General features: G+C 34.5%; 1 protein-coding gene across 4 annotated transcripts in view; it reads right to left on the reverse strand.

Moving 5' to 3' along the window:
- ZDHHC15 (zinc finger DHHC-type palmitoyltransferase 15) overlaps positions 1-22,947 on the reverse strand; it is a 121,782-nt gene that overhangs the window by 58,557 nt on the left and 40,278 nt on the right. For all 4 annotated transcript variants that reach the window (XR_008994993.1, XM_036902713.2, XM_036902714.2 and 1 more), the window contains one exon: positions 21,238-21,332. Coding sequence is in view for 3 of the 4 variants with exons in the window: in XM_036902713.2 (XP_036758608.1) it covers positions 21,238-21,332 (95 nt within the window). In the remaining variant the exon portion in view is untranslated. The remainder of the gene's footprint in view (positions 1-21,237; positions 21,333-22,947) is intronic.

The raw sequence follows: 22,947 nt of genomic DNA on the forward strand, positions 1-22,947 counted from the left end.
TACCATAATATGGTGCTGCATACAGATGTTTTGCTGCCAGAACCCTGTTGATGGTTAACTATGCTTGTTATTAAGTTGTGAGTATTTTTAATAGGTAACATTCTTGGAGAGTCTAGATGAGACTGCTTGTGACATTGCATAGTACAATATTATAAATGAGTAGAATTTGGATATTCTCATTGTTTCAGGAATTTTTTAGTTTGTTATAGAGCTTGTTGCCATGTTTGCATCACACTTTGCTAATCTTACAAAAGATATGCCAACAATTTCCCAAAGTAATACAGAGCTGAAAGCTTTCTTCTGTCTGGGCCAAAGGGTAGGCAGAGGTGAAAAAGAAAAGAATCTATGGTCAGATTTTCAGGGTTTAGACCTCATCTGTGCCACTTAATACTTAAAAATCACTTTGGAAAATCATACACTCTCAACCTAAATTTCCTGATCTGCAAAATAGAGGAAATAATACCTACTTCACAATATTGGGGAAGGCTGGATAATAAAAATTAATTAAAAGCATCTTTTATAAGCCCAATTTCATAAGCCATTTAAAATATTTGATATTGCCAAACTTTAAATTTTAACTAGTTAGTGTGTAGTAGTATCTTACTGTGATTTTAAGTTGCACTCCCCTGATTACTAATGATATTGAGCACCTTTTCATGAGTTCATTGGTCATTTAGGTATCTTCCTTGTGAAATAGTCAAGCCTTTTTTCTGCTAAAAGAGAACTGGAAGTTTTACCTTTTATTTCTGTATTGATTTGTAGGAATGCTTTATACATTTTGGACACTAGTCCTTTGTTGAATATTTTCTACAAGACTGTGGATTTACCTTTTCCTTCCTTTTTTTTGTTTTTTTCTATTTTGTTATGATTAATCTACAATGACATGAAGAACATTATGTTTACTAGGCTCCCCCCTTCACCAAGTCCCCCCCACAAACCCCATTACAGTCACTGTCCATCAGAATAGTAAGATGTTGTAGAATCACTACTTGTCTTCTCTGTGTTGCACAGCCCTCCACATGCCCCCCCACACATTATACATGTTAATCGTAATACCCCCTTTCTTTTTCCCTGCCCTTATCCCTCCCTTATCTCCCATTCTCCACAGTACCTTTCCCTTTGGTAACTGTTATTCCATTCTTGGGTTCTGTGATTCTGCTGCTGTTTTGTTCCTTCAGGTTTACTTTGCTCTTATACTCCACATATGAGTGAAATCATTTGGTACTTGTATTTCTCTGCCTGGCTTATTTCACTGAGCATAATACCCTCTAGCTCCATCCATGTTCTTGCAAATGGTAGGATTTGTTTTCTTCTTATGGCTGAATAATATTCCATTGTGTATATGTACCACATCTTCTTTATCCATTCATCTACTGATGGATACTTAGGTTGCTTCCATTTCTTGGCTATTGTAAATAGTGCTGCGATAAACATAGGGGTGCATATGTCTTTTTCAAACTGGGCTGCTGCATTCTTAGGGTAAATTCTATTTCCATTTTGAGCTTTTTGAGGAACCTCCACAGTGCTTTCCATAGTAGCTGAACTAATTTACATTCCCACCAGCAGTGTAGGAGGGTTCCCCTTTCTCCACAACCTCGCTAACATTTGTTGTTGTTTGTCTTTTGGATGGTAGCCATCCTTACTGGCATGAGGTGATATCTCATTGTGGTTTTAATTTGCATTTCTCTGATAACTAGTGATGTGGCACATCTTTTCATGGGTCTGTTGGCCATCTGAATTTCTTCTTTGAAGAACTGTCTGTTCAGCCCCTCTGTCCATTTTTTAATTGGATTATTTGCTTTTTGTTTGTTAAGGTGCATGAGCTCTTAATATATTTTGGATGCCAAGCCTTTATTGGATCTGTCATTTATGAATATATTCTCCCATACTGTAGGGTACCTTTTTCTTCTATTGATGGTGTCCTTTGCTGTACAGAAGCTTTTCAGCTTGATGTAGTCCCACTTGTTCATTTTTGCTTTTGTTTCCCTTGCCCAGGGAGGTATGTTCATGAAGAAGTCGCTCATGTTTATGTCCAAGAGATTTTTGCCTATGTTTTTTTCTAAGAGTTTTATGGTGTCATGACTTACATTCAGGTCTTTGATCCATTTCAAATTTACTTTTGCATATGGGGTTAGACATTGATCCCGTTTCATTCTCTTACATGTAGCTGTTCAGTTTTGCCACCATCTGCTGAAGAGACTGTCATTTCCCCATTGTATGTCCATGGCTCCTTTATTGTATGTTAATTGACCATATATGTTTGTGTTAATGTCTGGAGTCTCTATTCTGTTCCAGTGGTCTGTGGCTCTGTTCTTGTGCCAGTACCAAATTGTCTTGATTACTGTGGCTTTGTAGTAGAACTTGAAGTTGGGGAGCAAGATCCCTCCCACTTTATTCTTCCTTCTCAGAATTGATTTGGCTATTCGGGGTCTTTGGTGTTTCCATATGAACTTTTGAACTATTTGTTCCAGTTCGTTGAAGAATGTTGTTGGTAATTTGATAGGGATTGCATCAAATCTGTATATTGCTTTGGGCAGGATGGCCATTTTGACGATGTTAATTCTTCCTAGCCAAGAGCATGGGATGAGTTTCCATTTGCTAGTGTCCTCCTTAATTTCTCTTAAGAGTGTCTTATAGTTTTCAGGGTATAGGTCTTTCACTTCCTTGGTTAGGTTTCTTCCTAGGTATTTTATTCTTTTTTATGCAATTGTGAATGGAATTGTTTTCCTGATTTCTCTTTCTATTTTTTCATTGTTAGTGTATAGGAAAGCCACAGATTTCTGTGTGTTAATTTTGTATCCTGCAACTTTGCTGTATTCCGATAACAGTTCTAGTAGTTTTGGAATGGAGTCTTTAGGGTTTTTTATGTACAATATCATGTCATCTGCAAATAGTGACAGTTTAACTTCTTCTTTACCAGTCTGGATTCCTTGTATGTCTTTGTTTTGTCTAATTGCTGTGACTAGGACCTCCAGTACTATGTTAAATAACAGTGGGGAGTGTGGGCATCCCTGTCTTGTTCCCGATCTCAGAGGAAAAGCTTTCAGCTTCTCGTTGTTCAGTTCCTTTTTCCCTTCCTTTTATGGTGCATTTTGATGAATAGATCTTGGCGGGAGTGTAGAATTATGCAACCGCTTTGGAAAACTTTTTGGGACTATCTGCTTAAATATATGCCTACCATATCACCCAGCAATTCTACTTCTAGTTATACAGTGAGGAGAAACGAGTGTGTGTATGTGCCGAAATATATGTACGAGATTGTTCTTGCAGCTTTATTCATAATAGAAAAAAGCTGGTGACAACCTGAGTATTCTTCAATTGGTGAATAGATAAACAACTGTGATAAAAAAGGAATAACCAATAGCTGTAAAAGGGAATGAACAACTGAAACATGCATCAAATGAGTCAATCTGGAAAAAATTATATTGAGTAAAGAGCTTACATAAAACTGCACTACAGTTCTTTTTATGAGGGTAAAAAATAGGCAAAACTAATCTATGGAGATAGAAGTCAGATTAGAGGTTACATTTGAGAGGAGGTTGATTGGGAAGGGGCATGAAGGAGATTTCTGAGGTGTTGAAAATATTCAAAATCTTAATCTGAATGGTGATTATATGGGTGCATATATAGGTAAAAATTTATCAAGTTGTACTCTTCACAACTTAATTCTTGACTAGAGTATGTATGTTAATATCAGTCAAATAGTAAAACAAATGAATTAATAAAATATTTAAGATAATTTAAATGTATCTAACTTTCTAAATTAGAAATGTATAAAATCAAATACTCTAGTTTAAAAATAATATTTAGTTGTCCATTTTTATGGTATGTCATTCTCAAGTAGAATAAGAATTGAGTATCTGGCTGGAGGTATGTGGAAACGTATTTTTGGCTGTTACAATAAATATAGTGCACTATAGGCACTTAAGGAGTGGTGGCCCAGGGTGTTATGGATTCTGTGATGAACTGGACGTATGTAGACAACTAAGAATTTTCCCAAGCAAAAGCATTATAAAGTAGTAACTAAATAAAATTTAATATAAACTCAACTGATTAGTTTGATTTTTAGAAGGAAAATTAAAGTTGACCCTTCAACAATGTGGGGGTTTGGAGCACCAACCACCCGCACAGTTGAAAATCCTTTTTACTTCCCAAAACTTAACTGTTAACAGTCTACAGTTGACTGGAAGCCTCACTGATAACATAGTCAATTAACACATATTTTGTATGTGATATATATTATATACTGTATTCTTATAATAAAGTAAGCTAGAGAAAAGAAAATGTTTTTTCAAATTGTCACAAATCTCCAATAAACTTTCCAATATATTTATTGAAAAAATCCACATATAAATGGATCTGTGCAGTTCAAACCAAGGTTATTAAAAGGTCAACTGTATACGAACTCAAAAGTACAGTTTTAAATAATTATTTTTAATTGTAGCACCTTGGGGAAACTCTTTATTTTGGGGATGTCCTTGGGAATTTAACTTTTTTGTGGCATACTGCATCTGTTTGAAAAGCAGAGGCAGAATTGTTATGGCTTGTGTGTGATGAAAAGCTTATTGTTATTCAGGAGGTAGGCTTTGGTTTGGAATAGGACGTCAGGTCCTGGATGCCCTAATTCTGGGAGTAAATAAGCCTTTTTAAGGATTAGAGTGCAGTGAGCCAGTAAATGCATTTTGGGTGGGACAATTGGCAATAAACTAGGATGTATTTGGTATTTCAGAAATTAATATTGTGGCTATCAATCAGGCCCCAAAGACTCACCTTTTCTTTTTACCAATTAAAAATGATGATGTCTTAGTACCTGTAATGGGGTATGTGGTGGGAACTTGGTAATGGGGGGAATCTAGTAACTACACGGTTGCCCATTTATATTAAAGATACCAAAAAAATAGGCTTAAGAAGATCTATGATAAGATAGTAAATAATTACACATTCAGATTAAGGGAGAATAAGGAAACTATGGAGGAATTTTGAATCTCAGAAGTTGAGGACAGTCATATCTTCCCACAAAACATAGTTTGATGCTATTGCTGGAAATATAACTGGTGAGTATGGCTCAGTTCTCACGCTTAGTTATGCCGATGTGTATACAGATAATAGTAGTTCATATGTATATAGGAATTTACTTCTATATGCATAATTAAACCAGCAAGAGTATGTTTGAAATGCATGTGTAACCAGGTAACCAGAATGTTTTACATGTAACCTATGAACTTATAAATTAACACATATTCTGCTAAAAAAAATAAAAAAATAAAAAATAAAAAAGATGATGCCTTAAATGTTAGACATTTGCAGTGCTTATCTAAATCCTGTCACCATTTCACCCAGTATAGGTCTACAAAATTCACAACCACTCAGCCTTTCTATTGGCCTACAAGCTTCATAAATACTGTGAAGGAGACAATTATTTTTATTGAGCTATAATTCACATATCATGAAATTCCATTTTAACGTATACAATTTATAGTGTACAATTCAGTGGCTATTAGTACATTTACAGTATTTTGCAACCACCACCACTATCTAGTTCCAGAATATCTTCATCACCTCAAAAGGAACCCCATATACATTAAGCAGTCATTCCCTACTTCCCCAGCCCCCAGACCTTGACAACCACTAATCTACTTTCTGTCTCTTTGGATTTTCATTTCTGGATATTTTCACATAAATCAAACAATATATGGCCTTTGGTGTCTGCTGTCTTTCAATTAGCTAATATATATAAAGGTCATCCATGTTGTGGTATGTATCAGTAAATGCATTCCTTTTTATGGCTGAATGATCTATCTTATAAACATATAAAACTTGGTTTATTCATTCATCTGCTGATGGACATTTGGGTCACTTCTACCTTTTGGCTATAATGAATAGTGCTTTATGAAAAATATGTAAAACTATTTGTTTGAACATCTCTCTTCAATTTTTTGAGTATATACCTAGGAGTAGAATTGCTGGGTCACGTTGTAAGTCTGTTTAACTTTATGAAGAACTGCAAAATTGTTTTTCACAGCAGCTGCACCATTTTACATTCCCAGTGGCAATGTATAGACTTCAGAATTCTCTGCATCCACACCAATACTTGTTATGTGCCATTTCTTTTTCCTTCCTTCCTTCCTTCCTTCCTTCCTTCCTTCCTTCCTTCCTTCCTTCCTTCCTTCCTTCCTTCCTCCCTCCCTCCCTCCCTCCCTCCCTTCCTTCCTTCCTTTTTGGCCATCCTAGTGGGCATCAACTGTTATCTCACTATGGTCTTGATTTGCATTTCTCTATTGACTAATGATGTTCACCATCTTTGCATGCACTTGTTGGCCATTCATATAATTCTTTAGAGAAATGTCTATGAAAGTCATTTGTCCATTTTTTAATTGGGTGTTTGTCCTTTTGTTGTTGAGCTGTAATAATCTTCATATATTCTGGATAATTGACATTTATCAGATGTATGATTTATGTGTATATTCAACCATTCCATAGGTTGTCTTTTCAGTCTGTTGGTTGTATTTTGATGTAGTCCAGTTTATCCATTTTTACTTATGTTTCCTCTGTTTTTAGTGTCATACCTAGGAAATCATTGCCAAATTCAATGTCACAAAACTTATCCCAAAAATTTCAAAGGGTTTTGTAGTTTTAGCTTTTTAGTTTTAGGTCTTTAATCTATTTGAGTTAATTTTTGTATATGGCCCAACTTCATTCTTTAGAATGTGCATATACAGTGTTCCCAACACCATTTGTTAAAAAGACCAACTTTTTCCCATTGAATGTTCTTGGCACCCTTTTCAAAAATTATCTGAGAATATATAGGAGGGTTTATTTCTGGGCTCTTTCTTTCATACCATTAGTTTTTGTGTTTATACCACAGTTTTGATTACTGTAGCTTTGTAAGTTTAGAAATCAGGAAGTGTGAGACCTCCAACTTTGTACTTTTGTCTGTTTTGATTCTTTGGGGTGCCTTAAGATTATATGTGAATTTCAGGATGGAAGTTTCTATTTCTATTTATGCAAAAAATATTGTTGGGATTTTGATAGAGATTACATTGAATCTGTAGACTTCTTTGGTTAGTAACAACATGCTTAACAATATTAACTCTTCCAATCTACAAACATGGAATGTCTTTCCATTTATTTCTGTCTAATTGCTTTTGGCAACATTTTTTAGCTTTTAGTGTACAAGATTTTTTCCTCCTTGGTTAAGTTTATCCCTAAGTATTTTATTCTTTTTCATGCTATTATAAATGTAATTGTTGTCTTAATTTTTCTGATTGTTCATTGTTAGTGTATAGAAATACAACTGATTTGTTGTGTGTTGGTGTGATGATTTTGCATCCTGCAATTTGGCTGATAAGTTCTAACAGTTTTTTTGGTGGAATTTATAGAGTTTTGTATATATAACATCATGTTACTTGTGAACAGAGATAATTTTACTTCTTATCCAATTTAATGACTTTTATTTATTTTTCTTGACTACTTGAACTGCTTGAAGAAAGTTTTCCTACCTCTTCTATTTTTTTTGGAAGGATTTGAGAAGGATTGGTATTAATTCTTCTTTAAATGTTTGATAGAATTTACCTGTGAAACCATCTGGTCCTGAGGTTTGCTTTGATAGATTTTTGATTAAAACAATCTCTTTATTTATATAGGTATATTCAGGTATTTTATTTCTTCATGATACAGTTTTGGTACTTTGTGTATTTCTAGGAATTTTCCAATTTCATCTAGGTTTTCTAATTCTTTTGAAAAATTCTTCATATATTTTCTTAAAATTCTTTATTTCTCTAAGGTCTGTAGTAATGTCCCATTTTCATTTCTGATATTAGTAACTTGTGCATTCTCTTTCTCTCTTTTGTTTTTTTCTTGGTCAGTGTAACTAAAGGTTTCTAATTTTGTAGCTCTTTTCAAAGTCCCACTTTGGTTTTATTCATTATTTCTATTGTTTTCTATTCCTTATTTAGTTTATCTCTGCTCTAATACTCATTATTTACTTCTGCTAACATTGGGGTTAGATTGCTCTTCATTTACTGATTGTTTAAGATGTCAAGAATATTGACTTGATATTTTAATCCTTTTATAATGTATTTAGAGTTACAAGTTTTCTTCTGAGAACTGCTTTATTGCATACCATAAATTTCATATATTGTTTTCACTTTATTCATTTCAAAGTTTTTTCTAAAATTTTCCTTGTGATTTAAGTCATTGGTTGTTTGAGTGTTTTGTTCAAATCCACTATTTGAGAATTTATAGTTTTCCTTCAATTATTGACTTCTAGTTTAATTTCCATTAAAGTTAGAGAAGATTCTTTATGATTTTAATCTTTAAATTTATTGAAACTTGTTTTGCTGCCTCACATATGGTCTACACTGCAGAATATTCCGTGTGCATATGAGCAGACTATGTATTTGGGTGGAGTGTTCTATATATGTGTGTTACATCTATTTGGTTTATAGTGTTATCAAACCTCTATTTCCTTATTGCTTTTCTGTCTATGTGTTCTACCTATTATTGAAAGTAGGGTATTGAAATCTCCAACTATTATTGTAGAACTGTGCATGTTTTCCTTCAGTTGCCATTTTTTACTTCCTATATTTTGGAACTGTCTTGTTAGGTGCATATGGTTATAACTTTTATATGTTCTTGATGATTTGACTTTTTTTCAACATATAATATCCATCTTTGATTCTCTTTATATTAGTGGATTAAATATTTTATTTTATGTATTTATTTTCTAGCTTTATTAAGGTATGATAGATAAAAATTATATATATATATATAGGTGTACACTATGATATTTTGATATACATACATATTGTGAAATGATGACAATCGAGCTAATTAATAAATCCATTACTTCTCACAGTTACTATTTTTTCTGTGGTATGAACACAAGAAATGAAATACTCTTAGTATTTCAGTTGTACATTTTTATTAATTATAGTTGCCATGCTGTACATTAGTTCTCCATAACTTACTAATCTTATAACATTTCCAGCAACATTTATTAAAGAGATTATCATTTTCCCATTGTGTATTATATATAAATATAACTTACATTTCTCCTATATTCCACCCTGCAACAAATAGTAACTACCATTCTACTCTGTTACCATGTGTGTGACATTTCAACTTTTCTAGATTCCACATACAAGTGAGATCATGAAGATTTCTCTTTCTGTGTCTGACTTATGTCACTTAGCCCAGTCTTCTCTTGGTACATCCAGGTTATTCCAAATGTCTGAATTTCTTTATTTTTAAAGACTGAATAATATTCCATTATATGTATATACCATATTTTTCTTTATCTATTAATCCACTGATGGTCATATAGGTTGTTTCCATATTTTTATGACTGTGAATAATGCTGCAATGAACAAAGGAGTGTAGGTAGCTCTTTGAGATTCAGATTTTATTTCCTTTGTATATATACCCCAAAGTGGGATTGCTAGATCATGTGGTAGTTCTATTGTTATTTGTTTTTAGGAACTTCCATGTTTTCCATAATGGCTGTACCAATTTACATCACCACCAACAGTATATAAGGGTTCCCTTTGCCCCACATCCTCAACAACATTTGTTATATTTTGACTTTTTGATAATAGTGATCCTGACAGTTCTTAGTAATATCTCATTGTGGTTTTGGTTTACATTTCTCTGATAATTAGTGAAGTTGAGAATCTTTTAATATGCCTATTTTTGGCCATTTATATGTCTTCTTTTGATAAATGTCTATTCATTCAGATCCTTTGAAAATTTTTAATGAGGGTATTTGCTATTTTGTGACTGAGTTGTATAAATTCCATATATATTTTGGAGAACAACCAAGTATCAGATATATGGTTTGCAAATATTTTCTCTCATTCCATAGGTAACTTTATCATTGTGTTGATTACTTCCTTTGCTGTTCAGAAATTTTTTAGTTTAATGTCACCCCACTTGTTTATTTTTGTTTTTGCTGCATGTATTTTGGTGTGAAATCCCAAAACTTCTTGCCAAGACTACAGTCAAGGAGTTTTAATATACTTTCTTCTATGATTTTTATGGTTTCAGGTCTTATGTTTAAGTCATTAATCTATTTTCAATTAACTTTTGTGAAATGTGTAAGGTAAAGGTCCAATTTCATTCTTTTTCATGTGGATATCCACATTTTCCAGCAACATTAAAGAGATTGTCATTTTCCCATCGCATATTCTTGGCAACTTTGTTGAAGATTAGTTGAATGTATTCTGGGCTCTTGATTCTGTTCCATTGGTTTATGTGTCTATCTTTTTGCTAGCATCATAGATTTTAAATACTATAGCTTTATAAATAATGTAATTGTGTCTTGCTTTTTTATCCATTCAGCCACTATCTTTCTTTTGATTTTGGAATTTGATACATCTACATTTAATGTAATGATTGGTAGGTAAGGATATACTATACGATTTTATTAATTGTTTTATGGCTATTTGTAGTTTCTTTGTTCTTCTCTTCCCCCTTGCTGTTTTCCTTTATGGTTTGATGATTGTATGTAGTGGTGTGCTCTTCGTTCTTTCTTTTTCTCTTTCTGTATATGCTAGAGGTTTTTATCTGTGTGGTTACCATGGAGCATACATAAAATATATTTATAATGTTCACTTTTAACCTGGTAAGAAGTTAACTTCAAGTGCATACAAAAACACTACCCTATTCCCCCTACAACATTTTATGATTTTGATTTTGCAATATATATGTTTTATACTGTATCCAAAATAAATTATTTAGCTACAGTTGTTTTTAATACTTTGTCTTTTAACATTTATACTAGACTTAGAAACACTTTATACACTACCACTAAAGTGTTAGAGTATTTGAATTGGTCTATATACTAACCATTACCAGTGAGTTATTTTACTTTCATGTGTTTCATGTTAATAATTAGCACCTTTTGTTCTATCTTGAATAATTCTTTTCAATATTACATGGAAGGCAGTTACCTTGATGATAAACTCCCTCAGGTTTTGTTTGGTGTGAAAGGCTTCCTCCTTCATTTTGAAGGATGGTGTTGTAAGTAAACAATCTTAGTTGGTAGTTTTTTCTACCAACATTTAAAATAGATCATCCCACTCTGTCGTGACCTACAAAGCTTCTGCTAAGAAATCCAGAGATATCCTTTTAGGGGTTCCCAAGAATGTGATTCATATCTTTTCTCTTGCTGCTTTCAAAATTCTTTCTTTGGCTTTGATTTTTGGAAGGTTGATTACACCGTGTCTTGGTGAAGTCTTCTTTTGGTTGAAATTGTGGATTTTTGAGCTTCGAGTACCTGTATTTCCATATCTCTCCACAAATTTTGGAAGTTTGAAGCCATTACCACTTTTATTAAAGTATAGTTGATATACAGTATTAGACTGGTTTCAAGTATACAACATAGTGGCTTGATAGTAATCTACATTGTTAAATGCTTACCCCAATGAGTGTAGTTACTATACGTCAACAAAGATATTGCAGTTTTATTGACTATATTCTTTATGCTGTACTTTCATCCCCATGACTAATTTATATTATAATTGAGAATTTGTGCCTATTTATCCCTTTCACCAATTTTACCCACCCACCCCAAACTCTACCCCATGTAAACATCAGTTTCTTCTCTGTGACTATGATTTCATCTCTGTTTTGTTTGTTTATTATGCTTTGTTTTATATTTTTTGGATTGCACATATAGGTAAAATCATATGTAATTTGTCACCTCTGCCTGGTTTATTTCACTTAGCATAATACCTTCCAGCTCCATCCATGTTGTTGCAATGGCAATATTTCTTTCTTTTTTATGGCTGAATAATAGTACATTGTGTATATGTACCGCCTCTTCTTTACTCTTTCATCTACTGATGGACACTTTGGTTGCTTCCATTATCTTGGCTGTTATAAATAATGCAGGGATAAATATAGGATTGCATAAATCTTTTTGAATCAAAGATTTTGTTTTCTTCAGGTAAATTCCTAGAGTGGAATTGCTGGGTTGTATGGTACTATTATTTTTAGTTTTTTGAGAAACATCTATACTGATTTCCACAGCGGCTGTACCAATTTACAATCCCACTAACACCACACAAGGGTTCCCTTTTCTCTACATGCTCACCAATATTTGTATTTCTTGACTTTTAGATAACTGGCCATTCTTACTGGTGTGAGTTCATATCTAATTGTGGTTTTGATTTGCATTTCCATAATGATTAGTGATGTTGACCGTATTTTCATTTGCCTGTTGGCCATCTGAATATCTTCTTTGGAAAAGTGTCTATACAGATCAGCAGCCCATTTTTTAAATTGGGTTAGTTGTCTTTTGAGTATTAGGTTGTACGAGTTCTTTATATATTTTGGATATTAGTCCCTTATCAGATATATCATTTGCAAATATGTTATCCTATAGAGAAGGCTGACTTTACATTGCGTTGATGATTTCCTTTGCTGTGGAGAAGATTTTTAGTTTGATGTAGTCTCAATTGTTTATTTTTGCTTTTTGTTTCCCTTGCCTGGAGAGACATATCCAGAAAAAAATTACTCATGCTGATGTTCAAGAGATTCTGCCTATGTTTTCTTCTAAGAGTTTTAGTTTTATGTCTTACATTTAGGTCCTTAATGCATTTTTAATTTACTTTTGTGTGGTATAAGACAGTGGTCCAGTTTCATTCTTTTCTATGTAGCTGTCCAGTTTTCCGAGCACAATTTATTGAAGAGACTGTTCATCAATATATGTTCTTGCCCTCTTTGTCATAGACAAATTGACTATATATGCATGGGTTTATTAGTCAGCTCTCTTTTCTATTCTACTGATCCATGTATCTATTCTTACACCAGTACCATACTATCTTAATCACTGTAGCTTTATAATATAGTTTGAAATTAGGGATCCTGAATCCCCATCTTCTTCTTCTTTCTCAATATTCCTTTGGCTATCTGGGGTCTTCTGTTGTTCCATATGAGTTTTAGGATTATTTCATCTAGTTCATGGAAAAACACCATTGTTATTTTGGTAGGGATTGCACTGAATCTTTAAATTCCTTTGGGCAGGATGGCCATTTTAATCACATTAATTCTTCCTATTCATGAGCATGGGATAGCTTTCCATTTAATTGTGTCTTCTTCAATTTCTTTCATTAGTGACTTATAGTTCTCAGAGTACAGATATTTTCCTTGGTTATATTTATTCATAGGTATTTTATTCTTTTTCATGCAACTGTAAATGAAATTCATTATTAGCATATAGAAATGCAGCAGATTTCTATATATTGATTTTGTATCCTGCACCTTTGCTGAATCCAGGTATTAGTTCTAGTAGCTTTTTGATGGAATCCGTAGTTCTCTCTATGTATAAAATCACGTCATCTGCAAATAATGAGTTTTACTTCTTCCTTACCAGTGTGGATACATTTTATTTATTTTTCTTGTCTGATTGATGTGGTTAAGATGTCCAGCACTTTATTGAATAAAAGTGGTGAGAGTGGGCATCCTTGTTTGGTTCCTAATCTTAGAGGAAAAGTTTTCAGCGTTTCTCCATTGAGTATAATGTTAGCTGGGGGTTTATCACTATGGCCTTTATTATATCGGGGTATATTCCCTCTGTACCCACTTTGTTGAAAGGTTTTATCATGAATGGCAGTTGAATGTTGTCAAATGTTTTTCAGCATTATTGAGATGATCATTTTTTTTATATTTCCTTTTGTTAATATGGTATATCACATTGATTGATTTGCAGATATTGTACTATCCTTGCCTCACTATAATAAATCTGATGATAATGTTGAATTATATTTTTGATGTATTCTTAAATATACCAACATTTTGGTGAGGAGTTTTTTAAATTTCCAAGTTATTTTGGAATTTTTTGTCTATGCTCTAATTTATTATTTTTATATTTTATTTTTTGATTTATTTTTTTATTGAAGTATAGTTGATATGGAATATTTGGTTGGTTTCAAATATACAACACAATGATTCAACCACTAAACACAATAAGTACTCACCCCAACTATGCATAATACCCCCAGATCTGTCCTTCTTTCTCTATTGCTTTGGCTCTTCATGGTCTTTGTGGTTCCATATAAATTTTAGGATTATTTGATCAGTTCAGTGAAGAATGCTATTGGTATTTGATAGGGACAGCATTGAATCTATAAATTGCTTTGGGCAGGATGGCCATTTTAATCATATTAATTCTTCCTATCCATGAGCATGGGATAGATTTCCATTGTTTTTTCTCTTCTACAATTTATTTGATCAGTGTCTTATGGTTTTCAGAGTACAAGTCGTTCACTTCCTTGGTTAGGTTTATTCCTAAGTATTTTATTCTTTTTGATGCAATTATAAATGGAATTGTTTTCCTGATTTCTCTTTCTGCTAGTCCATTGTTAGTGTATAGGAATGCAACAGATCTATATTGATTTTGTATCCTGCAACTTTGCTGAATCCAGTTATTATTTCTAAGAGATTTTTAGGTGGAGTCTTTAGGTTTAGTTTTTTTGGAGGAGTCAATCTTATAGAGTATCATGTCATCTGCATATAGTGACAGTTTTACTTCTTCCTTACAAATTTGGATGACTTATCTCTTTATATTGTCTGATTGCCATGGCTAGGACTTCCCATACTATGTTGAATGAAAGTGGTAAGAGTTGGCATCCTTGTTTTTTCCTGATCTTCAGGGAAAAGCTTTTAGTTTTTTGCCTTTGACTATGATGTTAGCTGTGGGTTTGTAGCATGTGGTCTTTATTAGGTTGAGCTATGTTCCCTCCATACCCATTTTGTTAAGTGTTTCTATCATGAAATGAAGATGAATTTTGTCAAATGCTTTTTTAGCATCTATTGAGATGATCATGTGGTTTTTATCCTTCCTTTGGTTAATTTTGTGTATCACATTAAGTGATTTATGAAAATTGTACCATCCTGGCATCCCTAGAATAAATTCCACTTGGTCATGTTGGATGATCCTTTTGCTGTATTTTTAAATTTGGTTTGCTAATATTTTCTTGAGGATTTTGGCATCTATATTCATCATGGATATTGGTCTGTAATCTTTTTTTTTGTATTGTCTTTGGTTTTAGTGTCAGTGATGCTGGCCTCACAGAATAAGTTTGGAAGTATACCCTCCTCTTCCATTTTTTGGACTAGTTTAAGGATGGGTTTTAGCTCTTCTTTGGGTGTTTGGTAAAATTCAGCTGTGAAGCCATCTGGTCCTGATATTTTGTTTGGGGAATTCTCTGTTTAGATTTTCTCTTTCTTCCTGAGTTAGTCTTGGAAGGTTGTAATTTTCTAGGAATTTTTCCTTTTCTTCTAGATTATCCAATTAATTGGCATATAATTTTTCATAAAATTCTTTAATAATTCTTTGTATTTATGTTGTATCAGCTGTAACTTCTTTTTCATTTCTGATTTTGTTTATGTCCTCTCTCTTTTTTCTTGGCAACTGGCTAAGGGTTTGTCTATTTTGTTTATCTTCTCAATGAGCCAGTTATTGGTTTCATTGACATTTTTTTTCCTTAAATTTTTTATTAAGGTATGATTGATATACACTCTTATGAAGTTTCACATGAAAAAACACTATGGTTACTACATTTACCCATATTATCAAGTCCCCACCCATACCCCAATGCAGTCACTGTCCATCAATGCAGCAAGATGCCACAGATTCACTATGTACCTTCTCTGTGCTACACTGTTCTCCCTGTGATCCCCCATGGTTTCATTGACTTTTATCTATTGTTTATTATTTTCTATTTTATTTATTTATGCACTAATCCTTATTATGCCCCTCCTTCTACTAACTTTGGGTTAATTTATTCTTCTTTATCTACTTTATTTAGTTGTGAGTTTAGACTGTTTACTTGGGATTGTTGTTTTTAAGATAGGCCTGTATTGCTATGTATTTCCCTCTTAGATCTGCTTTTGCTGCATCCCAAATATTTTTCACTGTCATGTTTCTTTTTACTTGTCTCCATGAGTGCTTGATTTCCAATTTGATTTGTTAATTGATCCTTTGATATTTAGAAGCATATTGTTTATCCTCCATGTGTTTGTGTCTTTTTTCTCTTAATGTAATTGATTTGTAGTTTCATACCATTATGATCTGAAAAGCTGTTTGATACAATTTTAATCTTTTTGAATTTATTGAAGCTTTTTTGAGTCCTAATATGTGACCTATTCTGGGGAATATTTCATGTGCACTTGAGAAAAATGTGTATACTACTGCTTTTTGGTGGAACATTTTGTATATATCTGTTAAGTTCATCTGGTCTAATGTGTCACTCAACACTTCTGTTTCCTTGTTAATTTTCTGCATGGATGATCTCCATTGATGTAAGTGAGGTGTTAAAAGATTGTGTTGCTGTCTATTTCTCCCTTTAATTCTGTTAGTATTTGTTTCACATATTTAGGTACTCCTATATTGGGTTCATAGATACTTATAATGGCTATATCCTTTTGTTGAACTGACCCCTTTATCATTATGAAATGTCCTGCTTTGTCTCTTTTTACTTTATTTGCTTTGAAATCTATTTTGTCTGATATAAGTACTGCTCCTCCTGCTTTTCTTTCCCTACTATTTACATGAAATATCTTTTTCCATCCTTTCACTTTTAGTTTGTATATATATCGGTTTTGAAATGACTCTTGTAGGCAGCATATAGATGGGTCTTATCTTTTATCCACTCTGCCATTCTATGTCTTTTGATTGGTGCATTCAGTCAATTTACATTTAGAGTGATTATTGATAGATGTGTACTTATTGCCACTGTAGGCTTTGGATTTGAGGTTACCAAAGGTTCAAGGATAGCTTCCTTACTATCTAACAGTCTATCTTAAATCACTAATTACTCTATTTTAAACAGATCTAAAGGTATTTTTTTTCCTCCCCTTCTTCTTCTTCTTCCTCCTCCACACTTTATGTATTAGGTGTCATATTCTGCACTCTTTGTGTATCTGTTGACTAACTTTGTGAGTAGTTGATTTCATTTCATATTTGCTTAGTAACTGTTTTACTGCCTTTACTGTCTGTTTATTTTCTCTGGTGACAGCTATTTAGCCTTAGGAGCATTTTCATCTAGGGCACTTACTTTAACAGAACCTGTAATGATGGATTACTGTTGGTGAATTCCCTCAACTTTTGCTTATCTGGAAATTGTTTAATCCCTTCTTCAAATTTAAATGATAATCTTGCTGGGTAGAGTATTATTGGTTGGAGGCCCTTCTGTTTCATTACATTAAAAATATTATGCCACTCCCCTTTGGCCTGTAAGGTTTCTGCTAAGAAGTCTGCTGATAGCCTGATGGGGATTCCTTTATAAGTGATCTTTTTTCTCTGTCTGGCTGCTTTCTATACTCTCCCCGTGTCCTTGATCTTTGCCACTTGGTGCTGTCTTCCTAGGGTTCCTTTTTGTTGTTTCCATGACCTGAGAGACTATTTCTTCCCCAAGATTGGTGAAGTTTTCAACAATAATTTCCTCAAAGAGACTTTTGATTTTTTTGTCTCTCTCTTCTTCTTCTGGTGCCCCTATAATGTGACTATTGTTCCATGTGGATTGGTTGCACAGAGCCCTTGTTATTCTTTCATTCATAGAGATCCTTTTTCTCTGTGTTTGTCATATTCTTTGTTTTCCTGTTCTCTAATTTCAATTTCATTTACCATTGCCTACATCATCTAATCTACTTTTAAATCTCTCCATTGTATGTTTCATTTCAGATACTGTATTCTTTAGCTCTGAGTGGTTCTTTTTCAAGATTTCTATCTCTTTGTTGAAGTGTTCCCTGAATTTGAATATTTTTCTGTAAATCTGGGAGCATATTTATGACTTTTATTTTGAAATACTTATCAAGAAGATTGTGATTTCAGTTTCACTAAGCCCTCTTTCTGGTGTTCTATTGTGTAGTTTTGTTTGGACCATATTCCTCTGGTTCTTTTTTTTTAGTGTTTCCCATGGAAAAATAGCTTTGTGTAGGAGGTGCCCTCTAGTGCCCAGAAGTTCAACTTACTGTGCAGGAGCCCCAGCTGTTGGTGTGCAGTGGGTGACATACCTGTCTGGCTTGTAGTGATCTGATTTCAGGTGGGCTCTGTGAGCTGTCAGCTGACCTTATGAGCAGGGAGAATACTTTGGGTGTGCTGCTGGGCCTGCCATGGGTGGAACTGCCCTCCCTATGACCTGCTGCAATGGTAGGGGTTGCAGGCATGCTAGACTGGTGCTATTTTCTGTAATGTCTTACCTTCTTCCCAGATGTAGGCAGTCTGTTCTGTAGTCTTCAGGTCATTTTCAGTATTAGTTTTGTTTGCTGTATTTTCATGTTTTATGTGATTTTTGGAGGAGGTTTCTGCCTTGCTTCTTATATTGCCATCTTTTTCTCAGAAAGCCATTATTTCTTTTAAGTAAGCTTTCTCTCCTTTTCTCTCTTCTCCTTCTTTTATTCCATAATGTAAATATTTTATGCCTGATGATGTCCCACAGGTCCCATGCAATGTATTTACTTTTCCACTCTTTTTGTTCCCCTAACTGGATAATTTCAAATGACCTTTACTTGAGTTTGAAGATTCTTTCTTTTGCTCAGTTAATCTGGTGTTAATGCTTTCTATGTTATTTTTCATTTCATTTATTGTATTCCCCAGCTACAGAATTTCTGTTTGGCTCTGTATTATTACTTTTTTCATTTACTTTCTGGTTTTTTACATGTACTGTTTTCCTGATTGTGTTGAGTTCTCTGTGTTGTCCTGTAGTTTGCTAAGCTTCCTTAAAACAATTATTTTGAGTTTTTTCATATATTTTCATTTCATTGCAGTCAGTTACTGGAATATTGTGTTCCCTTGGTGGTGTCATTTTTTCCTTGAGTCTTTGTGTTTCTTGAAGCATTGCATTGATATGTGCACATTTGATGGAGCAGTCACCTCTTCAAGTCCATGAACTGCTTTCAGTGGGGAAAGTTCTTCATTTCTGAGTGGATGCAAAAATGCTCTCTGTGTGGAATGATGCAGCTCTGGCTCCAGAGAAGGTGCAATTCTTAATCTCTGTGCAGCTCTGTCAGCCCTCATCAGCAACAAGACTAAAGGGGACTTTGGTGGCAGTGAGGGTTTTTGAGATCTTCATTGATGAAGGCTGCTGGGGTCCTCCTGATCTCTTTTTCTCCCATGGTAAAAGTCATGACTGAGGGGATCCCTCAAGGCCCCGGTCCAGCTTGTGGGCAAACTTACGGTGGCTGTTTCAATGGCATTTGATGCACAGTTGCTCATGGAGCAGCCATGGAGCCAGAGTCTGGAGCAACTTGCATGAAGTCACTGGAGTAGTTCTGGAGTCTAGGGTGGTGGAGGTGGTGCTACTGTCTTAGGTATAGGCACCTCCACTGCAGTGTTGGTACTTGTGAGTTGCAGGTGCCTGTGGAGCAGCCATGGAGATGGGTCTAGAGTCCAAGCTTGCACAGTGCTACAGAGGCTCTGGAGTCTGAGGCATGGGTGCTCACACTGTGGCAGAGACTCCATTGCTCTAGGTTCCTGCTCTTACAAAGCAGGGGTCTAGAAATCAGGTGTGCATGGTGCATGGATGAGTCTGCTATGACAATGACATGTGTGTCCTAGATTTGGGTACTTGTGGAGTAGCTATGGACTTAAATTATAGAGGGCTGCTGCACCCACTGAAGGAGTGCTCCAGTTTCTGTGGTGCAAGAAATTCGAGAGTGGCCATGAATCCAGGGTGCACAGCACAGATGTGCATGGAACAATAGCTTCTCCAGGGTATGGTGCATGGGATACCATGCACTGTCAGTGGCTCTGGTGTCTGAGGCACTGGTGCATGTGGAGTGGCTATGAAGCCAGCGTATGGAGCATGGTCATACATGCAATGGCTGTCAAGCTGAGGTCTGGTGGCAGGTACATGTGGAATGACCATGGCTCTGGGATGCATGCCTCAGGGCAAATGCAGGATTCAGGGACTGGCAGCCTTGGTAATGGAGTGGTGCAACAATGGCTCCTTGTATGGACCTCTCAACAGTGTTTCACTATCTATGGCATCTGTGGCAGTGATGGCTGTTGTTACCTCACTGGCAAAAGCTGTCAGTATCCTCTGTGGATAGTCTGCTGGGGCCAACACCAACATATACTCTGGGGTTCTTTGCTTTTAAGCTGTGGGAATTTGCGGCTGTCATGGGGCCTGTTGAGTTCCTCAGAGGCAAAAGCTACCAGAGTTCAATACAGAGCAGGCCACAAGGCACTGCACTGGCATCTCCCTCATATTTCTTTGCCCTTAGTCCTCCCCAGATATCTCTTCCCTGCTGATATCCCTAGCAATCCTTTCTGTGTGGTTATTCTCCATTTTTGGCTTAAAACTTCTTTCACAAGATATTAGTATTGCGATCCTTGATCTATTTTCATTACTATTTGCTTGGAATAACTTTTTCCATCCCTTCACTTTTGATATCTTTAAATTTTTGATTTCACTATTTGTGTCTCTGGTTCTAAAGTGAGTCGTTTGTAGAGAGCATAAGGATAGATGATCATATTTACCCATTATGCCAATGTCTGAGTTTTAATTGGATAGTTTAATCAATTTATATTTTAAATAATTACTCATAAGGAAGGACTTCTGCCATTTTCTATATATATTAAAGCTCTTTATGTTCCTCAGTTCTTACATTAAACTTTCCTTTGTGTTTAATTTTTATTGTGTACCATTTTTATTCCATAAATGGGAACATTTAAACTAGTGTTTTCTTAATATTTGGAGGCTGTTAAAATCTCTTCTGTTGTTTTGTTTCTACTTTGGAACGTAATCTGTTTTACAGTAGTCACACATAAATGACTGATATGATTATATATTCTTTGATGAGCCCTCCTATATATTGCATAAAACCATTTGCTTCAAGGTAATACAGTTTAAAAATGATCATTTTAACTATGGTAATTCTTTTTCTTTTTCTAGGAGTTGTCTTCCAAAATCTTGCTGGGATCTGCAATAATACAGTTTCATAGAATGAGTCCTCAGAATCCAAGTAGGTTCTTGTTTCTTTAATTATATCACCAATGCAGGTAGTTGTTTTCTAGTCTTAAAGATGATATCCATGCTGGTGATCTCACAAACTCCTTCAATACATTATCCTACTCTCAATTTACCTTTATCACTAAGAGTCCTTTTAAAAAATTACCCTGAGTCTTTTGTAATGAAAAGTTATTTGCTCCTCTTTTTGCCCTTTTCTTTTCTTATTGGTATTTCTACTTTCCTCTGTTTTTAGCCTTTATGAAGTATCCAGTGTTCTTACCTTCTGGTTTGGTTGTTGTGGGAGTGTGAAAATAGACTTCCAGTACGTCCAGGTAAAGAACACAAAGATGGCATGGTAGAATATGAGGTAGATAACTGAAATACAATAAAAAATAATCAGTATCTTTTTGTCCATTTCTAATAATTCGGTAAGACATAAAGCTCAACAACAAATTGTTGTTTTCCTCTTACCAAGTGCTTTCTAGTATTATTATGCAATGTTAATTCTTGCCTTTTTCCCATGCAGTGACAGAAACAAGTTATAATGCCAAATTTTGAGAAAGAGACTTTCTAGAAATTACATATTTTAAAAGTTGCCATGTGATTCTGGGAGTAAAGGGGAAATATCCTTTATTACAATATGGGGGAAGCTAATGTAACAACTTTTTATCTCTGTCACTGTGGGTGCTGAAAGAGGATAATGAAAATATTTGAGCAACACTATAGTTTACAACAGGCTTTCATAATATCTCATTTTATTTTTTCAGTAATATGAGATAGCTAATACAATAAGGATAGTTGACTAAGTCTCAGGGGAAGGTGATTATCCAAAGTCACAGCTACTATATCATGCAGCCAGATCTTAAACACAGGCCTTCTGACTCTAAATCACAAGCCTCATACAGTAGCCCAAAGGCTATATACACAGTTTTGAAATATGAGTTGCACCTTGAGTTATAAAAGTGGCTCCCCCTGTTTATATTCTTTGCCTTCTAGATTTCTCTTCTGATATTAGAAATTTCTGTTCTCCGCAGAGATCATTATAAGACTAAAGGTCAGTTTACTGTTTTATTGTGAGTCCTTGCATGGTAAGGTCTTACTACTTTAATCCATCAGAAAGGCTTAAGAGACTTATGTGACTCAAAACCAAGCTAATAGGGTTGAGCCTCTCATGCATTTATGGCTGAATTGAAAAAATCTGCACTCTCCTTAACCCAGTGCTCTCAGCTGTTTTGGTACAAGACCTCTTTTATGTGCTTGATTTGTGTAATTTCAAAATCTCTTTTCAAGTTCAAGCAATATAAAAAAGTAAATGTTCACCCCACACATACATTTAGCCAACCACCTCCCCCTCCTAAGGCATAATACCTGTTTGGTGTTTAGTGTGTATCATTCTAGATCTTATATTTATATGTTTATATAAATATATGAACACAGTACATATATAAGCTTTTGTAACATTTAAACAGTTTTTCATTGTGTTTCTTTTGAAAGGTAACACTTTCACACGGTTCAAATTTTGAAGGTATAAAATAGGACACAGTGAAAAGTCTCCCTTCTGTTCCTGCCCCTCAGCCACCTAGTTCCCCTCCCTGGAAGCAACAAATGTCATTGTGCCATGACCTTATTCTGTGTCCTTTCAGTTTTTATACTTATAAAAGTGTGCTTTTACACAGTTTTGCATCTTTTTTTTCACTTGCTGTAAGTTGGAGATTATTACAGCTAATGCAGCTTGAAGAGAGCAAGCTTCCCCACTCTCTTTTTTAAAAGTTCCATGGGATTCCATGGCATGAATGTACCATAATTTATTTAACCAGACTGTCTCTGATGGAAACTTAATTTTTTCCCTCTTCTCTGGTACAAATAATGCCATAATGAATAGCTTTGTACATATGTTATTGGCACATGTACTAAAAATATCTATAGAATCAACTCCCTGAGGTGGGATTGCTAGACCCAAACATAAGCCTTTGCATAGATACTGCCAAAT

The sequence above is a fragment of the Manis pentadactyla genome, chromosome X (genome assembly GCF_030020395.1).
Source record: "Manis pentadactyla isolate mManPen7 chromosome X, mManPen7.hap1, whole genome shotgun sequence".
NCBI lineage: Eukaryota > Metazoa > Chordata > Mammalia > Pholidota > Manidae > Manis > Manis pentadactyla.